Source organism: Mesoplodon mirus (assembly GCF_964341445.2).
Source record: "Mesoplodon mirus genome assembly, chromosome: 1".
Taxonomy (NCBI): Eukaryota; Metazoa; Chordata; class Mammalia; order Artiodactyla; family Ziphiidae; genus Mesoplodon; species Mesoplodon mirus.
In genome coordinates, this window is record NC_138976.1 from 59,018,332 (window position 1) to 59,039,063 (window position 20,732).

The 20,732-nt window shown below is 44.4% G+C and overlaps 1 protein-coding gene across 3 annotated transcripts in view; it reads right to left on the reverse strand.

Moving 5' to 3' along the window:
- Positions 1 to 4,444: 4,444 nt before the first annotated feature.
- Positions 4,445 to 20,732, reverse strand: part of ADAMTSL1 (ADAMTS like 1) — a 473,180-nt gene continuing 456,892 nt past the window's right edge. For 2 of the 3 annotated variants that reach the window (XM_082612434.1, XM_082612433.1), the window contains 3 exons: positions 9,642 to 9,751; positions 8,642 to 8,862; positions 4,445 to 7,107 (listed from right to left, as the gene is read on the reverse strand). In XM_082612434.1, coding sequence (XP_082468560.1) covers positions 7,001 to 7,107; positions 8,642 to 8,862; positions 9,642 to 9,751 — 438 coding nt within the window. In that variant the 3' untranslated portion in view covers positions 4,445 to 7,000. Of the gene's footprint in view, positions 7,108 to 7,621; positions 7,703 to 8,641; positions 8,863 to 9,641; positions 9,752 to 20,732 lie in introns of all 3 variants that reach the window. The other variant, XM_082612435.1, reaches the window with a different exon arrangement.

A 20,732-nucleotide genomic window follows, 5' to 3' on the forward strand; every position in this document is an offset into this window, starting at 1 on the left:
GTCTGTTTTCTTGGTTGGACTCTGAGCTCCTTGGGGGCTCAAAGCAGAGACTAGACTTTCACCCTGTGTCCTCAGGGTCCAGCCTGGGCCTGGCACAGAGTTGGTGCTTAGTTAGAGTTGGTCAAACTCTGAGGGAAAAGAAAGGTATGTGATGGGAAAAGAAATCAGGGAGAAGGAGATAAGATCAGAAGAGACAGAGGACTGCCTGGTGGGGGCGAGTAGAGTGAGGTCCAGTAGGACCAGATGAAGAGGTTGGTGGTTTTCCATCCCAGCTGGGCCCAAGTTGCAAAGGCTAGACCTTCACAAGTGCAAAAAGAGGGGAGGATCTAGGTCATGGGGGTTTGCTCCCAGGTGGTTACCTTGAGTGTCTCCACTCCAGTAGCGGGGAGGTGTGCAGGTGAAGAAATCCAGCTCAGGAGTGGCTGGTCCATGAATCTGGCACCTGCTCTGTGCCCTGGCACTGTGACTTGCTGAGCTCCAGCTGTGGCACAGAGAGCTACCTGGATGACTGGCGAACAACTTCATCATCCTTCAGCTGACCTCAGCTACGTCATTTCCTGGCCCTTTCATTGTTATTTAAAAAATGGTGGTGGGGATTGGGGGAATAAAACGAAGCCCATGACACACTTCATCACCACACTCCCTTCCTTGACCATTAAACCGTTCCTAGAGTTGCTCACCTGGTAACTAAGTTGTTCACAGCTTGTCTACTATCCTTCATGGGATTTGTAATGAGGTCAACCCTGGTATCACAAAGACCTGGAGGAAGGCTGTTTATGGCATCTTGGAGGGGGAGGGAGCAGGTTTCCCCGGCATGGTTTCTGGTCTGGATGCTGACTGTGCAATCTCTCAGGTCCTCCTAAGCATTCTGCTTAAGCAAACATTATTTATGTTCGGCAGGAGAACCATTCCCCACTGTCTGCTTTCTCTTCACTCACATAAAACTGCACATTTAATGTCTGTTTACACATATATAAACTATATCTTTAGGAGCAGCCTGGGAAATCCTTGGTTGAAGTTGGATTTTGCCTTTGGAAAACAGAGGTGAGTGACATCTGTATATTGTGTTATCAGAAGCATGACACATGTGGTTGATGGAGACCAGGTGCTTCACAGAATCCATCTGAGTGAAGCTGTAAACCTCTTGTTGACAGAGAAGGTGACAGCTCAGTTCTTATTAGCAGACGCTTCATTAACAATACCTGCCTTCCAAGTTTAGGGGTGGCAACAAACAGTTGAAAACCTTGGGGTGCTGTGAGTAAGAAGCTGAGATTTGGTTGAAGATAACAATCTCTGATCAGCTCACACACAGTTGACCTGTGAAAGCATCTCCAAGTGGACAGGATGGGTGGGTGGGGGAAGATAATAATTTTAGATTAATCTTAAAGGATTGGTAGAATTCATTGGGTATTCACTTCTTTACTATTCACTTCAAGGCTTGCATCAACACCGATATTTTCCTGATTGGCAGTCTATGACATGGGTAGATAACCTTCCCTGATTTAACTCACATTCAGTGCATTCTGAGTCTGAATCCTGAAGTCCTTAAATCACAGTTGGTTCATCAAACAAAATGCGGGACAGGGAGAGAAAAAACCAAGGGGATGTCACCTTATTTTGTTTCCTAATTTATTCTCCCATGGGTTAGCTTGCTAGACAGGTCAGCTTTCATTGGGTTATTTCCCAAAAGCTTCATCCTTCTCTCTACCCCACGATTCCGTTACTCCTTGTGGATGAATTTGCCTATTTTGGGGAGCCCTGCGGATAGATTATTGAGATCTAACTTGTCTCATTTAAGCTGAGAACCATTAATAAAAATTGGGTTGTTTCCTTTAGGTTTATTTGCAGGATGAGGTGAGAGGATAATACCATGCTGTTTATGAGAAAGCCTACCACTTGGTAAGTGAGATATCCTTCATTTTACCTTTTACTTTACTAGTGTATTTGCTCATGAATGACTATTTCTCCATCTTCTTCTTTTTTTTTAAAGTAAATCAAAGGAAATGCGATTTATGTGTACATTTGGGTATTTTGAATTGAGACTATGTTGTACTTTGGGATTATAAAATAATATCTGTCTTGGGAAGTATTTCTGGAAGTTTGGCAGTATTTTGGTGAATGTTTGAGTTTGCTACGTGGATGGATCTGTTTTCTTCCAAGATACAGAGCTTGGTTCACTAATACCTCTCTTGTTTACGCCACTGTGTGGTACTGAACTTTTAAGGAATGACTGATGTGTTTCTCAATTGAAAATGGAAACATAGGTGAGGGTCTCTGAACGCTGACAATGGGAAGTAACGTGACATAGCAAAGGTTCTGCCAGCCCTGCCCATCATCTCCCCATCTCTCTAAGGTAGCCTGGATGATGATAATAGCAATTAACACTCAGTGAATGTTTCAGTGACATGCCAGGCCCCCTTCTATTTCCTCGACAGGAATGAACCAATTCTTTACAACAGCCCTGTCCCATGAGGTATCCTCTCTTCAAAGGTGAGGAAGCTGGGACATGAGTGAGCTCTGGTGATTGTTGATCATTCTGGTCTTGATGGGCCCACAGATTTTCTGAGCTCATCTTGTCAAAGTCCTGGAAACTTCTGAGGCCAAGCAGGGCACTCTCGCATGAGGTGTTACAATCCTAGGACTGGCTCATGGTTAAGATTCCAAACTTTTACACTGTGGTTGGTGGCATCTTGGTCAGAATCTCTCCTTTTCGCCTGCTGAGCTTTGTGATTTTGGCTGGAAGATTTTCCATACCTTCTGCCTGAGCCCTTCCCACCCTTTGAGCCTTCCTGGCTTTTCGCTCTGGCGTCTCTGACTCCTTCCCCCACCCCAACCCTCCACGGGGGGTCTCTGTGGAACATTGTTTGGTTGCTGGTATGTGAGTATTTATAGCACTCGCATCGGTCTTTTCTTTAAAGCAAACCCCACAACTCCTTAGAAAATAATTAGAATTTCAAGAAGAGCTTTCTGGCATATTTTTACGCTGTTCAGCAGAGTGTCACGTGCTGGGGTGAGTTGCTGAAAACAGGCTGGAGTTGGACTTTCAGGCTGGGGTCCCCTGGAGCGTATCTCACACAAAGGTCCCTGTGTGGACATCGTCCAGGTCTGGGGACATGCTGCCCTTTCACCAGAGTCTGTTTATAAAGAACTCTACAAGTATGCTTTTGTTTCCTTCGGCACTCTCTAGAGTAGCTTTATTAAATGCTTTAAAAGTAGGGGGAGCTAGGAGCCCTACAATGCTGTGAGAATTGATTTTAAGGGGTGAGAAAGCAACAACTCCATTAAAAGTCTCGCCATTGTCTTCTCCCAACCTCTGAGTGGTAGGAGAGAAAGGTGTCCGCGCCTGGGCGGCCACAGCTGCTCGGCTTGCGCACAGAGGAGCTGAGGCCAGCATAGCGGGTAAGAGCGAGGCTCTGGCTAAAAAGCCAGGCCGCTCAGGTTTGAATTCTGGGTGACCTTGGGCTTCTGTGGGTCTCTGTCTACCCACATGTCAATGGAGATGATCATAGGGTGCATGTGAGGATTGAATGTAGGAATGATCTATAGATAGGAGCCCCGACAAGGGCGCACACCCAGGATTTCAGCACGCAGCCACTGCATGCGGTGCATGCCCTCAGGGGCAGGAAGCCTGACCGGGAGTGAGACCCCTCCTGCTCCGAGTCTACACACACACCCCCACCCCGAGATGCCTGCACTTGCTCTTCTTCCTGAAGGTGCCGTGGCTCCCTTCTTCCCACTACAGGCATATACCACGCTTCATTGCGCTTTGCTCTATTGTGGATCGCAGATACTGTGTGTGTTACAAATGGAACGTTTGTGGCAACCCCACCCTGAGCAGGTCTGTTGGTGCCAGTTTTCAAACAGCATTTGCTCACTTTGTGTCTTTGTGTCACATTTTGTTAATTCTCACAGTATTTCAAAATTTTCATCATTATTACATGCGTTATGGTGATCCGTGATCAGTGATCTTTGATGTTACTACTATGACTTGCTGAAGGCTCAGGTGATCTTTAGCATTTTCTAGCAAAAAAGTAATTTTACTTAAGGTATGTACATTGTTTTTAAAGACATAATGCTATTATACACTTAATAGATGACAGTACAGTGTAAACATAATTTTTATATGCACTGGGAAACCAAAAAATTCGTGGGAATTCCTTTATTGTGATATTTGCTTTACTGCAGTGGTCTGGAACCAAATCCTCAGTATCTCTGAGGTCTGCTGACACGTAGGGTCATAAATGAGATGATTGTCAAAGACAGCACTAAGCCTCAATTTGTGCACATCTAGCTCCTCTGGGAGCTTCCCAGCTTCCCATGCAAAGCTGAAAGCTGCGATTCTTCCATTTTAGCCAAACTCACATAAGTGACTGGGAACCAGCCTCACCCCCCTGCCCAAAACAAGATAGGAAGGCTGAGCTTAATAGAGACTCGGACGACAAGATTTAAATAAATAAGCTGTATTATCTGTACAAAAAATATAAATAGAGTTTTGTGTTTTAGAGGAGGAAGTGCCTCCTTCCACATTCTTCAGCAGCCCTAATAATCTTCTGGTGCTGCTGAGTCACAATTCACAGAACAAACAGTAAATGTACATTCATCTCATGCAAGGAGCACGCTGCTGCCCACCCCGAACCTAGGTCCTCCAAGCTCGCTCTGAAACCCACCTCCACCTGCTATAACCCGACACGTGGTGGAGCTGGAGGACACCTGCTACTTAGGAAATGTAAATATTGGCCACTGGTTTTCCGTAGCTATTGAGCTAGATATTATCAACCACATTTGTAGTAGTATGGAATCTGTTTTCCACATTCCATGCGTAACTATTGTGTCACAAACGAATCCCTTCTTATTGCCCTGTCATCCTGTGCTAGCTTTTACAATGTATTCTGTACACAGCGAATGGATCCAGAGTTAAACATCAGGTTCTATTAAAAATAGGAACAATACAATAATCACCACTGAGTTTACAGGAACACAACTGCAGGAAGTTAATAAAATGTCCCCCAAATATTTTGTTTTTTTTTTCTGGAAGACAATGTACAATTATTAATATTGCACTTTTTTATACAGGAAATCCTAATAAATATTCACAAAAGATATACAGACATAGAAAACATTCTCTTTTATTTTAAATAAACATTACACTGATTTGTAGGAACATGATTTCTTAGAGCCCATTATTGTGGTGAGGAAGAAAGAACTACCTTAACTGTCCATAGCTCACCTGGGGAGGACACAAAGCATAATGTCTCCCCCACTAACTTGTACTTCCAGGCTGGCTAGAAAAGGCAGCCCTGATGTCAGTGGTGGCCCCGGGGTGTGTGACGTTTTGCGAGTCTGTATGTGAGGGGGCGGTTTGGCTGAGGGGTGAGTGACTCCGGCCACCCTGCTCTGCCCCAGCTGCTACTAAATGGTGGCCACTGGGATTGGGGGGGGCACAGGCCAAAATCACTCGCCCCCAAACCACTCTGCTGAGTGAGCACTTTCATTGACAATGAGGCACGATGTCCCAAATTTTCAGTTTTGCCACTTGACTTTGCTGCAGCCATGTTACTGTAGCTGATGGGCATTACTGGAGTCTGTATGCTGCTTTGCCCACTGAGTTAGCAAAACCAATGTATATTAATTCTGGTAGGGTTCATAGTATTTCACTGTGTGGAGGGAATGGGTTGAAAAGCCTTTGAGGAGCTTCTGGGAAGCTTTAGTTATCCTTTGGCTTTGCCTCTGTGCCCCATCGCCCCACCCCGGCCTGTTGTCTGAATACAGGGCAGCCGTCACGGTGCCCCGGGAGGGGCTCACGCAAGCCGGCGGTTCCACCGGTGCCCCGGTCGCTCTCATCTGATGGACACGCTGGCAACTTGAATAGTGGGTTGGTTTTTGGCCAGCTGACCCCAGTCCTTGGCCCTCAAGTGGAGCAGTAAAAACCATATAGGCAGGAAACCCAGCCTACTCATGAGCGAAACACCCTGGCCCAGGTCAGCAGTTCGTTCCGGGCTGGGGGATGCTTGATTCGGAGACGCCAGGGGTGGCCTGACTGCGCAGCTAGGCCCCGCCGTCTCACCAGCTCTGCCGTGGGGCCACGGGCAGAGGTCCACTGAGCGGCTCGCTGGGGACCCCTCTCCGCCGCAGGGAGGGCACACCTCCCGCACGCGGCCCGGGCCCCAGGGCTGTGCCTTCCTGGGGGCAGCGGAGCTGAGCCCCGCAGCCTCCCCTGAGCCTGCACCGGTACACCAGGCACTCGGGCTCGGGGTTCAGAGCCTCGTGTGGTGCCCGCTCGCTCCCCTGTCCCCTTCGCTCCCCCTCTCAGGAACTCGCACAGGCTTCTCCGTGCTTCCGTCCCTTCCTTCCCCACTTCGTTTTCTGCATCGCTGTGCGCTTTAGGCCTACTTGGATTGGCTCCCCTTTACCTCCACCGTGGTTTGAGTTCTCATGGCTCTGCGCCCCCCACTGGAAGAGCTGAGTCCTGGGCTGGGTTCTCAGCATGGATGGTGTCCTCCCTCCCCTGCCTTAACCATCTCCTGCCGGGAGAGATGCTGTTGGCTGTCCGGAGGCAGTACCGATGCTTCACAAACCCTCTGGCACCCTCCCCTTCGGCCTCTCTCTCCCGTCTGCCGTTGGCTCTGGCTCCCTGCTGGCCCCGGGGGGCTGCGCTGGCCTCTTCCCAGGTCTCCCTGGGACCCAGGTTGGGGAGGGAGCTGGCCCTTCCAGGGAGCTCTTTCTGTCTGGCCCGGTCTGCTCTGCAACCTCCGTTAGACCTCGGTCCTTGTCCTTGTCCTGTCCCCTCACTCTGTGCTCCAGCTGACTGAGAGAGAAGCCAACCTGGGGTCCTCGTGTCTGGGGAGGGGGAAGGGCAAGGGAGGAGGTTGATGAGGGTGTGCGTGGTGGAGGGTGGAGAGGGGGAAATAAATAAATAAAACGAAGAAAGCTTAAGTTCTGTCCAAGGGGGTCGCGCGCGTCCTCCGTGCTGCCAGGGTAGCGTTCTCCCCGTGTCCTGTCTTCACGCTTTGCCGCAAGTCCCACAGCAGCGAGATTTGAACTGGCTGAGTTGGCAGAGTTTCAGCTGTTTCACCTTCTCACAGTACCTGGTGGTATCTCTGCACTCCACTGGGAAAGGGGACAGAAAGGAGAGGTGAAACGGAGGCTCGGTAACAGCCGTGGCCACCGGGTGCCTCCTGGGGTCTGCCTTGGGCACCAGACGCCCGTGCTGGAGGGGCCACCACTGCCCAGCACCTCTGGGCTGGCCTTGCTCCGGTGGAGCTTGGCCATTTGCTCCCCAGGCTGCCAACCATGGGGGCAGCTCAGGCTGCGGCTGGGGGCCGAATACCGGGGCTCTGCGGCCTTTCCGATAGACCCCTTCCTTCCTGAAGGCGCTCAGGACCGCCTCACCTCCTGGGCAAGGGGGCCTTTTCCCATGGCGTTTGAGTGTCTGACTGATGCTTTTCCTCCTTGAGCTGCTTCCCAGAAGGACTAAATTCTGCTCCACTTCGGGGTGGTGTGCGAGTGAGGACCTGCCTGGTGGCTTCGCCCCCTGTAACGCGAGCCTTCCTTTCCCCCGTGAAGCTTCATTTGGTCGTCCTCTCTCCCGAGCCTCTCTACCCCTTCCCCTCACCGTGCCTACCAGAGCGCCGTGGCGTCCTAGTTCAGTATTGGCACAGGCTGATGGGTCTTTAATACTGGCGTGGATTCGGGCTGTGGACACCTGTGGTTAATATAGTAAGTCTGAACTACTTTCGTGGAACGGTGGTCCTGAGCATGGGGGGCTGACAAAGATGGGTCAGCATCACGCGAGAGGACATAGACAATCCCACCCCGTGTAGAAAAAGGACTGGCACTGTTTGCCTACATGGCATCTGCTTAGCGTGGGAAATCTGAGGCTCAGTGTGGCCCTGTTTGTGGGGGAAACTGCACAGCAACACTAAAAAATTCCCTTTTCTTTGCTTCATGCTTTGTCTCCTTCCCTGTGGAGAAGCACCTCCAATTTGTTTTGGGTCCAGAGGAAGAAAAGAATAGATCCTCACCCAATGGGGATACAAATGCTGGTGCTGGGCTAAGGAGGAGGGTCTAGACTTGAGGGAAGAGGGAGTGAATGAGTATCAGATCCCAGGTGTGGCTCTTGCACAGACAGGTGGGTGCCCACGGGGCTGCAAAGGAGGGCGGGGGTCAGCAGGTCCTTGTTCTGTGAGACGCAGAGCCGTGATGGGTGCAGGGTTGGCTGAGCGGGAGGTGCTCTGTGTGCTGCTTGGGTGCAAACAGTGCTTTCTCCCCAAGAGCCATTGTTTAGTTGTCCCCTCTGGGTACCAGCCAAACTACCATCAGTGAGCTGGAGGCTGATTTCACCTAGCACTTGGCCAAAAGCACCTGGCTGTCTCAGGGGCCAGGATAGGGGCCAGGATGGAGCCCTTGGGCCACACCCAACCATTTCTTGTGGCCTGGACACATGCACGTATATCCTTGCATGCACCTATGCTCGCCTGCATGCACCCATGCACCCTCTGAAAATACACAACTCCAGCCCTAGCTCAGGATCCTTGGGAAAGCTGGTCCACTGCCCTACGCTCAGGCTCAGTTCCGGGGACTGCCCGCTGCACCTGACGCCTCGGGGGGAATCTGCAGAAGGCCCTGTGGGGTTGGAACGTACTGTTTTCACACGGGGTGATGTTGCAGCGCTGCCAGTTGGTGGGCCGGGGCCCCCAGGAGCACAGGTGCTCGGGCACTGCCTTGTTGGTGCGGGCGTGCACGCACTCCACGCGCCGGGACTGGAAGCCGTAGTTGCCGCAGGTCGCCGTGCACAGGGTCCACAGGCTGACCCTCCAGTGTACGCTGCAGGCTTCGGACCAGCAGTTCTGGGTGCTCACAGGCCTGTGGTAGGAGGGTGGCAGGATTAGGGTCTGCCTCTCTGGGGGCTGACTCAGGGGAGCAGATGTGAAAACAGTGCTGGAAACCCCCAAATCTCAGGTATCCCTGAGAACTCCCAGCGCTGCCAGCCCTGAGTTCTGATCTCTGCTCTGTTAATGAACGGCTGTAGGGTCTCAGAAGACCCCTTCCTCTAACTGGGCCTCTGTCTGCTCATGTCTACAATGTCCGTGTCACTGCATGACCTGAGAATGAGCTCTACCAGGGTGGGGGATGGCAGAGCCGCTCTCAGGGCGGGGACCTTAGCGAGGGGGGTGATGAGCCCTCTCCCCAAGGGAAGGAAGGATGACAGAGGCTGGGGGCTGGATAGGCTGAGACCTGGGGACAGGGGTCTCAGCATAGCTTCTACAGGGAGGTGGACAAGAGTGAGAGGCTGGTGGAGCCCTTGGGGCCTGGTGCCCACTTTGTGGACCTGACCTCCTGCCCACCCTGTAGCCAGCACGGGTCTCTTGTGCCATCAGGCCTCCTCAGAGGAACAGCATCCACTGCATTCTCTCTCCATCTCCGAAAGGGGAAAGCCCAGCCTGGCCCATTCAGTAAGCACGAGGCCACCACTGAGCCATCTACCTTTAGGCGGCCAGTGACCTGGGGAGAATGGAGGTGAAAGGGAAGAGTGTCTGACCGCTGGGACCATGGAAGGTTGGAGGGGAAACGTTTACTTACCACCGTCTTTCCGTGCTATTGACACAGGGCCTGGGAAAGGGCAGTCCATGGCTCTCTCTTACCTCGGAAGGGTGCTGCACTGCTCTGATGGTAAGGTGATGCCATCCCGCGTCTGGCAGAAGACCTGTCTGTGCTGCACGGCGAGGCGAGGCCCGACGCAAGGCCCGTTGCACTGGGAAGCAGAAACAGGTGACATACACGTTAGCCAAGTCACAGGACAGGCTGCAATGCCCAGGCTGCGTGGGGCAAAAGATCCTTGTGCAGGAGCTTGTTTGAGGCCCTGAGATCATTTATCTTGCCCCTCTTTACACCAACTTAAAGGATATCCACCAGCACATTTTTGCTTAGTCCACAGTGGGAGGGTTAGCCTTGCTGTGGTCTGAGTATTCTGCTAGCAAATGGCTAATGGCAGTATAGAGCCAGTCAGAGATGTCAGCCCCCTCCCAGAGTAACCATATGGAAGGTTAATCGTGGCATAATGGACTGGGAATGTGGTGGTAAGCTTTAGAGTTGAACACCTCTAAATAAGCCCCCCTTCCCTCCTTCAGTCCAGAGGGTAATTTGGTTTATTGTTTTCTTGCTAAATTCGTCCAAGTAACCAAGTCCATGATTTCTTTCCTTTCTTTGGTTTCATTTTCTCCAGGATAAACCAAGGGTGGCTGAACAAAAGTAGACTTTGGTGTGTATAGTTAGTCCATGCTCCTGGAGATGGTTAAGCTCTCCCCAGGGCTGGCAGAGCCAGACCATCGTGGCAGAAACCACCACCAACAATGGTGTCTGTAAAATACGAAACATCTGCTATTTGAGTAGGGTAAAGGGACAAACATCCCTTGGAGGTCACTTTAGAACAAGGGCTCTTAAACTTGGAAGTACCTGGACTCTTAGGGGTCCACAGGGGAGCTGTTGACCCTTAAAATTATAAGCAGAAATCCTGTTTTGTGTAACATTTTATTTTTTTAGTCTTTGAGCCCTTCACCCATTATTCCCACACCCCACCCCCACCTCTGGCAACACCAATCTGTTCTCTGTATCTATGAGCTTGCTTTTTTTAAAAAAAAATATATTCCACATATAAGAGAGATCATATGGTATTTGTCTCTCTCTGTATGACTTATCTAACTTTGCATAAAGCCCTTGAGGTCCATTCATGTTGTCGCAAATGGCAATATTTCATTCTTTCTGACCGTATATATGTGGGATTATTTATGATCTCTTTGTGTTCATCTTATTTGGAACCCTATGGGCTTCCCGGAGCTGGGTGTCTAGTTCCTTCCCCAGGTTAGGGAATCTTTCAGTATTTCTTCAAACAGGATTTCTGTGCCTTTCTCACTTTCTTTTCCTTCTGGGACCTATGTAATGCAAGCCCTTTAGTCTAGCATCACTTTTTTTCCTTCTCTGATTAGGTGAGTTCCACTGCCCTGACTTCTAATTCACTGAGCCTTTGTTTGCTTCATGTAGTCTGTTGTTGAACACCTTAACAATTTTCAGTTAATGTATTCTTCAGCTCTGTGACTTCTATTTGATACTTTTTAATATTTTCTATCATCACTTTGTTGAATTTCTCACTCTGTTCACCCATCTTAATTAATTCATCCATGCTGAATTTCTAAAAGCTCTCAGGTAATGCCAATGTTATTGGTCCATGGACCACACTTTAAAGAGTAGCAAGGCTTGAGGCATTACAAATTACAGGGACCTGCTTGATCTCAAAATCCTTTTAATATAATTTTTTATAAATTTATTTTATTTTTGGCTGCATTGGGTCTTCGTTGCTGTGCTCAGGCTTTCTCTAGTTGCGGTGAGCTGGGGCTACTCTTCATTGTGGAGCACAAGCTTCTCATGGCGGTGGCTTCTCATTGCGGAGCATGGGCTCTACGCAGGCAGACTCAGTAGTTGTGGCTTGTGGGCTCTAGAGCGCAGGCTCATTAGTTGTGGCGCACAGGCTTAGCTGCTCCGCGGCATGTGGGATCTTCCCGGACCAGGGCTCAAACCTGTGTCCCCTGCATTGGCAGGCGGATTCTTAACCACTGCACCACCAGGTAAGCCCCCCTTTTACTATTTTTGCATTGGTGATATATTGTTGGGATGTGTGATTCAAACTATAGATGCCCACCAAACCTCTTTATTCCACTCCTGTAAGAATGAAAATGATAATAGTTTCTGACAAGAAAATCCTTTTGGAAGAGTGTCACTCAAAGATCTATTCCTTCCTCTTCCTACCTCTTTGAAGTCTTTGAAAACCATGCTGGCTTTAGTCTAAGTAGAACTAAGACCACCTTCTCAGTTCTAACAACCTGGCTTCATGTAATAATTCAACTTTCTTCTTTTAATCCAACATCCATTTATGAGGCACCTGTCTTGGGTAGGGAATGTGTTCCATAAAAGCGTATGTAAAAGAAGGATGGCAAGAACAGCCCTGGAATGTTTGCAGGAGAATTCTATGAGAGGTAGAATTATAAATGTGGCTGTAAAACATGTGCCAGATCATGAGAAATACTGTATGCTGTCTGAGGAGTTTGGATTTTCTTATGAATGCCACTTTGTTGGGGTGGGGGAGGGGAGGCACCTAGAAAGGTTTTTAAGTGGGAGTGTCACGATCAGAGTTACTCTTTAAAAAGATGATTCTGTCAGCAGCACAGTAATTGAATTGGAAAGTGAATAGACTGGAGAAAGTAATCCAGGTAACAAATTTTGCTGAGCAAAATGAACGCACTGGGCCATGGAAATGGAGAGGAGATTCTATGAAAGTATGATTCACATGGCTTCAGTGGTGCTTTGACAGGCATAAAAGACAGGGAGGGAGCTAAGGTGAATCTCGGGTTTATGGACTGGACATAAAGGTAAGAATTTGTTTTGAAGATGTTTTGTATGAGATGTTTGTGAAATATCCAAATATATATGTTCATTAAGCAGGTGGATATATAGATCTGTGACTTAAAAGAGAGCTGTGCTAAACAGTATCCATTTGAAAGTCATCAGTAGAGCAGTGGTGTCTAGGAGTCATAGGTGGTATAACCCAAGGGGAGGGAAAGCATGAGATGAAAAGGCTTAGGGCAGAACCCTGAGGGACACTGCAGGAAGAGGAGGGAAAAAAGGAATTAGACGGCAGGAAAGGAGAAAAAAAAGAACTTAGAAAATGTATGCACAGAGACCAACAAAGGAGTTTCCAGAAAGGAAAAAGGGTCAGTAGTATCAAAATGTGTCAAAAAGAACAAACAAGATAGAGTGAGAATTGGCAGTACCCAGTGGAACTTGACTTACAGGCTGCACTGGTGACCCTGGGAAGGGCAGTTTCAGTGTGGCAATTGGCACTGAAGTCAAACCAGCAATGAGTAGAGAAACAAATGAGAGTGGAAGAAATAGGCCTCCCGGAGACATATCCTTCCTTCAAGAATTCCCAATTGTGGTCAAAAGACATCAGCAAAATGGCAGACTAGGTAGCTCTAAGTCCTCATTCACACACAGAAACATCAAAAAGCAACTGGAAACTGGCTGAACTAATCTTACAGGAATGCTGAAAAAGTCAAAGGTCTACAGCAACCTAGCAAGTGCCCAATCAAGAAAAATCTACCTTCAAAACAGTAGGAAAATTTGTGGTATTTTCCCTCATCCTTCCCCAGCATGGCAGTTTTTTTCCCCCCATCTTTATTGGAGTATAATTGCTTTACAATGTTGTGTTAGTTTCTGCTATACAGTAGAGTGAATCAGCCATATGCATACATATGTCCCCATATCCCCTCTCTCCCACCCTCCCTACCCCACCCCTCTAGGTCATCACAAAGCATCGAGCTGATCTTCCTGTGCTATGTAGCAGCTTCCCACTAGCTATCTATTTTACATTTGTTAGTGTATATATGTCAATGCTACTCTCTCACTTTGTCCTAGCTTCACCTCCACCCCCCCCCACCGACCCTGCCGTATCCTCAAGTCTGTTCTCTATGTCTGTGTCTTTATTCCTGCCCCTAGGTTCATCAGTACCATTTTTTTAGATTCCATATATATGCGTTGGCATACGGTATTTGTTTTTCTAACTTTGCATGACAGACTCTAGCTCCATCCACCTCACTACAAATAACTAACTCAATTTCGTTCTTTTTTATGGCTGAGTAATATTCCGTTGTATATATGTGCCACATCATCTTTATCCAGTCATCTGTTGATGGACATTTAGGTTGCTTCCATGTCCTGGCTATCATAAATAGTGCTGCAGTGAACACTGTGGTACATGTATGTTTTTGAATTATGGTTTTTCTCAGGGTATATAGCATGGCAGTTTTGGTCTAGAGGCAGCAGTAGCCCATTTTCCTCCCACCATCTGTAGGGAGCAGAGAAGATCCTATTTGCAGTGTGTAATGTTCCATCCTGTTGGTCAGAGGGCTACCTGAAGGACTGGACTCTGTCTCATCTAACTCAGGTATCAAGTGGCAGCCACTACTTGTGAAAGCTGCAAGGGGACTACAGACACTTGGGGCAGGAGATTACAGATGGAGACATGCAATAGACCACCTAAGGCCCTGGGGACAACCTGGGGTGAGACCATCTTGGAAATTAAGACGTTCAAAAGCAGCCATATACAAAGGGGGATTCTGAAAGTCACAAGCAGGCCCAGGCAAGACATATGCTCAGGAAAGATCTGAGAAGACCTTAAGCTTTCGTCTCAGGCTGATCCCGAGGTTCAGAGAACACCCAGTTAAGCAGTGAAGGTGTGCACAGGCACAGAGAAAGTATATTCAAAGACTGGGAGAGATGTCTGTTTTTTTCAATGCCCAATTTCCAAGAATAAATCATAAGTACTTCAAAGAAACAGGAAATCATGGCCCACTCAAGGAAGAAAGTGAAGTGGCAGAACCAGCTCTAAAGAAGCAGGGCATCAAATGTAAAACAACCATCATAAACATGTTAAAAGATCTAAAGAAAAACATGAATAAAGAACTAAAGGAAATCAGAAAAAATGATATTAACAAAGAGTAATTATAAAAAGAAACTAAACAAATTTTGGAGCTAAAAAATACAATATCTGAGTTGAAAATTTCACTAGCAGAGTTCAACAGCAGGCTTGAGTACACAGAAGAAACAATTAGCAAACCTGAAAACAGGACAATTGAAATTATTGAGTCTAATGAGCTGAAAGAAAAGACATGAAGACAATGGGACAAACATATACACATGTAGGAGTCCCAGAAGAAGGAGGGAGAGAGAAAGGGGCAGCGAGATCATTTGAAGAAATAATTGCCAAACATTCCCCAAATTTGATGAAAGATACAAATCTAACAATCCAAAAAGCTCAACGAATTCCACGTATAATAAACTCAAAGGGAACCACACTGAGGCACAATATAATGAAATTGTCTTACAAATAAACACAAAGAATCTTGAAATCAACAAGATGGACTCATCAGGTACAAGGGATCCTCAGAAAGATTAGCAGATGATTTCTCAGCAGAACCCTTGCAGGCCAAAAGGTGGTAGTAGAATTATATCTTTAAAGTGCTGAAAAGAAAAAAACAAAACAAAACCCTATGTACCTAGAATTCTATATCCAGTGAAACTGTCATTCAGAAATGAGGGTGAACATAAGATATTCGCAGATAAGATGAGAGGGAGTTTATTACCACTATACCTGCCTATAAGAAACATGAGAGACCCTCAGGTTAAAATAAAAGGATGCAAGACAGTAACTCCAAGCCATATGAAGATATAAAGATTGCCAGCAAATGTAAATACATGAGCAAATATAAACATTTGTATGATACTTTTGGTATGTAACTCCACTTTTTATTTTCTACAGGATTTAAATGACAAAATGCATTAAAAATAATTATATATCTGTACGTGGATATGCAGTGTATAAAGATGTAACTTTTATATTATTAACATATAGGAAAGGGGACAGAGCTCTATAGGAATAGAGTTTGGGTGTGTGGTTGAAGTTAAGTTGCTATAAATTAAAACTAGATTGTTATACCTTTAGAATGTTATATGTAATTCCAAGAGCAACCACAAATTAAATACCTACAGACTATACTCAAAAAAAAACCCCAAACCAAAACATCAGCTAAACACTAAAGAAGGCAGTAATGAAGGTAATGAGTGGGGGAAGCTATAAGACACCTAAGACAAATAACAGTGGGAAAAGTAAGTCCTTCCTAATCAGTAATTACTTTAAATGTAAATGGAGAAAACAAGCCTCTCCAATCAAAAGGCATAGATTGGCAATCTATCTACAAGAGACTCACTTTATTATTTTTAATGTATTTAAAAAATTGAAGTATACTTGACTTACAATGTTGTGTTTCTGGTATACAGCAAAGTGATTCATATATGTATATATATAATTTTTCATATTCTTTTCCATTATAGGTTATTACAAGATATTGAATATAGTTCCCTGTGCTATACGGTAGGCCCTTCTTGTTTATCTATTTTTAATTGTTTAATTAAAAAAATTTATTTTATATTGGAGTATAGTTGATTTATAATGTTGTGTTAGTTTCAGGTATACAGAAAGTGATTCAGTTATACATATACCCATTCTTTTCCCATAGGTTATTACAGAATATTGAGTAGAGTTCCCTGTGCTATACAGAAGGTCCTTGTTGGTTATCTATTTTAAATATAGCAGTGTGTACATGTCAATCCCAAACTCCCAATCTATCCCTCCCCCACCCCACCCTTCCCCCCTGGTAACCATAGGTTCGTTTTCTAAGTCTGTGAGTCTATTTCTGTTTAGTAAATAAGTTCATTTGTATCATTTTTAAAGATTCCTCATATAATCAATATCATATGATATTTGTCTTTCTCTGATTTACTTTACTTAGTATGATAATCTCCAGGTCCATCCATGTTGCTGCAAATGACATTATTTCTTTCTTTTTAATGTCTAAATAATATTCCATTGTAGGTATGTACCACGTCTTCTTTATCCATTCCTCTGTTGATGGACATTTAGGTTGCTTCCATGTCTTGGCTATTTTAAGTAGTGCTGCAATGAATATTGGGGTGCATGTATGTTTTTCAGTTACAGTTTTCTCCAGATATATGCCCAGGAGTGGGATTGCAGGATAATATGGTAGTGCTATTTTTAGTTTTTTAAGAAACCCACATACTGTTCTCTATAGTGCTTGTACCAATTTACATTCCCACCAACAGTGTAGGAGGGTTCCCTTTTCTCCACACCCTCTCCAGCATTTATTGTTTCTATACTTTTTGATGATGGCCATTCTGCTGGTGTGAGGTGATATCTCATTGTAGTTTTGGTTTGCATTTCTCTAATAATTAGTGATGTTGAGCATCCTTTCATGTGCCTGTTGGCCATCTGTATGCCTTCTTTGGAGAAATGTCTAATTAGGTCTTCTGCCCATTGTTTGATTGGGTTGTTTGTCTTTTTAAAATATTGAGCCCCATGATCTGTTTGTGTGCTTTGGAGATTAATCCCTGTGGGTTGCATTGTTTGCAAATATTTTCTCCCATCCTGTGGGTTCTCTTTTCATTTTGTTTATGGTTTCCTTTGCTGTACAAAGGAGTTTAATTAGGTCCCATTTGTTTATTTTTGTTTTTATTTTGATTACTCTAGGAGACAGATAGAAAAAGATACTGCTGTGATTTATGTCAGACTGTTCTGCCTGTGTTTTCCTCTAAGGGTTTTATGGTGTCTGGTCTTACATTTAAGTCTTTCCGTTTATTTTTGCGTATAGTGTTAGAGAATCTTCTAATTTCATTCTTTTACATGTAGCTGTCCAGTTTTCCCAGCACAGCTTATTGAAGAGACTGTCTTTTCTACATCATCTACTCTTGCCTCCTTTGTCAGATTAATTGACCATAGATGCGTGGGTTTATTTCTGGGCTTTCTTTCCTGTTCCGTGATCTGTATTTCTGTTTTTGTGCCAGTACCTTACTGTTTCAATGACTAACTTTCTGGTATGATCTGAAGACAGGAAGCCTGATTCCTCCAGCTCCGTTTTTCTTTCTGAAGATTGCTTTGCCTATTTGGGGTCTCCATACAAATTTTAAGATTTTTTGTTCTAGTTCTGTGAAAAATGCCATTGGTAATTTGATACGGATTGCACTGAATCTGTAGATTGCCTTGGGTAGTATAGTCATTTTGCCAATATTGATTCTTCCAATCCAAGAACGTGGTGTATCTTTCCACCTGTTTGTGTCATCTTTGATTTCCTTCATCAGCATCTTACAGTTTTCAGAGTACTGGTCTTTGGTCTCCTTAGGTAGGTTTATTCCTAAGTAAGTATTTTATTCTTTTTGATGAGATGGTAAATGGGATTGTTTCTTTATTTCTCATTCTGATCTTTCATTGTTAGTGTATAGGAATGCAAGAGATTTCTGTGTATGAATTTTGTATCCTGCAACTTTACCAAATTCATTGATGAGCTCCAATAGTTTTCTGGTAGCATCTTTAGTATTTCTTATATCTAGTATCATGTCATCTGCAAATAGTGACAGTTTTACTTCTTCTTTTCCCATTTGGATTCCTTTTATTTCTTTTTCTTCTCTGATTGCCACAACTAGGACTTCAAGATTATGTTGAATTAAAGTGGCAAGACAGGACATCCTCGTCTTCTTCCTGATCTTACAGGAAATGTTTTCAGTTTTTGACCATTGAGTATGGTGTTAGCTGTGGGTTTGTCATATGTGGTCTTTATTATGTTGAGGTAGGTTACCTCCATGCCCACTTTCTGGAGAGTTTTAATCATAAATAGGTGTTGAATTTTATCCAAAGCCTTTTCTGCATCTATTGAGATGATCATATGTTTTTTTTAATTTCTTCACTTTGTTGATGTGGTGTATCACACTGATTGATTTGCGGATATTGAAAAAATCCTTGCATCCCTGGGATAAATGTCACTTGATTGCGGTGTACAATCCTTTATTGTTGGATTCAGATTGCTAGTATTTTGGTGAGGTTTTTTGCATCTCTGTTCATCAGTGATATCTGCCTGTAATTTTCTTTCTTTTGTGGTATCTTTGTCTCATTTTGGTATCCTGGTGATGGTGCCCTCATAGAATGAGTGTGGGAGTATTCCTTCCTCTGCAATTTTTTGGAATAGTTTCAGAAGGACAGGTGTTAACTCTTCTCTAAATGTTTGATAGAATTTGCCTGTGAAGCAGTCTGGTCTTGGACTTTTGTTTTGTGGAAGTTTTTAAATCACTGTTTCAATTTCAGCACTTGTGATTGGTCTGATCATCTTTTCTATTTCTTCTACATTGTACATTTTAATGGCATAGAGTTGCTTGTAGTACTCTCTTATGATCCTTTGGATTTCTGTGGTGTCCGTTGTAGCTTCTCCTTTTTCATTTCTAATTTTATTGATTTGAGCCATCTTCCTCTTTTTCTTGATGCATCTGGCTAAAAGTTTATCAATTTTATCTTCTCAAAGAACCAGCTTTTAGTTTCATTGGTCTTTTCTATTGTTTTGTCATCTCTATTTCATTTATTTCTGCTCTGATCTTTATGATTTCTTTCCTTCTACTAACTTTGGGTTTTGTTTGTTCTTCTTTCTCTAGTTGCTTTAGGTGTAAGGTTAGGTTGTTTATATGAGATTTTTCTTATTTCCTGAGGTAGGATTGTATTGCTGTAAAATTCCCTCTTAGAACTGCTTTTGCCACATTTCATAGGTTTTGGATTGTTAGGGGTTTTTTTGTTTTCATTTGTCTCTAGGTATTTTTTCATTTCCTCTTTGATTTCTTGAGTGATCCATTGGTTGTTTAGTAGCATATCATTTAGCCTCCATGTGTTTGTGTTTTTTTTTTCCTGTAATTGATTTCTAATCTCATAGCATTGTTTCAAAAAAGATGCTTGATATGATTTAAATTTTCTTAAATTGATCACAAACATGATCAAGTTTATAGCAATACAATATACAAGGAAATAATGTCATTTGCAGCAATAATGTCATTTGGAGATTATCAGTCATACTAAGTGAAGTAAATCAGAGAAAGACAAATATCATATGATATTGATTATATGAGGAATCTTTAAAAATACAAATGAACTTATTTACTAAACAGAAACAGACTCACAGACTTAGAAAATGAACCTATGGTTATGGGGGGGAGGGTGGGGGAGGGATAGACTGGGAGTTTGGGATTGACATGTACACACTGCTATATTTAAAATAGATAACCAACAAGGACCTTCTGTATAGCACAGGGAACTCTACTCAATATTCTGTAATAGGGGCTTCCCTGGTGGTGCAGTGGTTGAGAGTCTGCCTGCCAATGCAGGGGACACAGGTTCGAACCCTGGTCTGGGAGGATCCCGCATGCCGCGGAGCGACTGGCCCCGTGAGCCACAATTACTGAGCCTGTGCTCCACAACAAGAGAGGCCGCGATAGTGAGAGGCCCATGCACCGCGATGAGGAGTGGACCCCACTTGCCACAACTAGAGAAAGCCCTTGCACAGAAACGAAGACCCAACACAGTCATAAATAAATAAATAAAAATTTAAAAAGTATTCACAGCTTTAAAAAAAAAATTCTGTAATAACCTATGGGAAAAGAATGGGTATATGTATAACTGAATCACTTTCTGTATACCTGAAAATAACACATTGTAAATCAACTATACTCCAATATAAAATAAACAATTAAAAATAAAGATCTCAAAGTACCTAACTTCAGCCCTTAAGGAACTGAAATAAGAAGGGCAAACTAAACCCAAAGCTAGTAGAAGAAAGGAAATGATAGAGTGGAGGTAAGGAATAGAGAAACAGTAGAGAAAATCAGGGAAACCCAAAATTGGTTCTTCCTAAAGATCTACAAAATAGACAACTTTAGCTACATTGACTATGAACAAAATAGAGCACTCAAATTATTAAAATTGGAAATGAAAGTGTCATTACTACTGATTTTATAAATTAAAAAAATATTAAATGAGAGTACTATGAACTGTACACCAATAAATTGGATAACCTAGATGTAATGGACAATTTCCTAGAAACATACAACCCACCAAGACTGAATCATGAAGAAATAAAAATATGACTAGACCTATGAGTGGTAAGGAGATTGAATCAGTAATCAAAGACCTCCCAACAAAGAAAAGCACTGTACCAGAAAGCCTCACTGGTGAATTCTACCCAATATTAAAAACAATAATTTATACCAATTCTTCTCAAACTCTTCCTGAAATTTGAAGG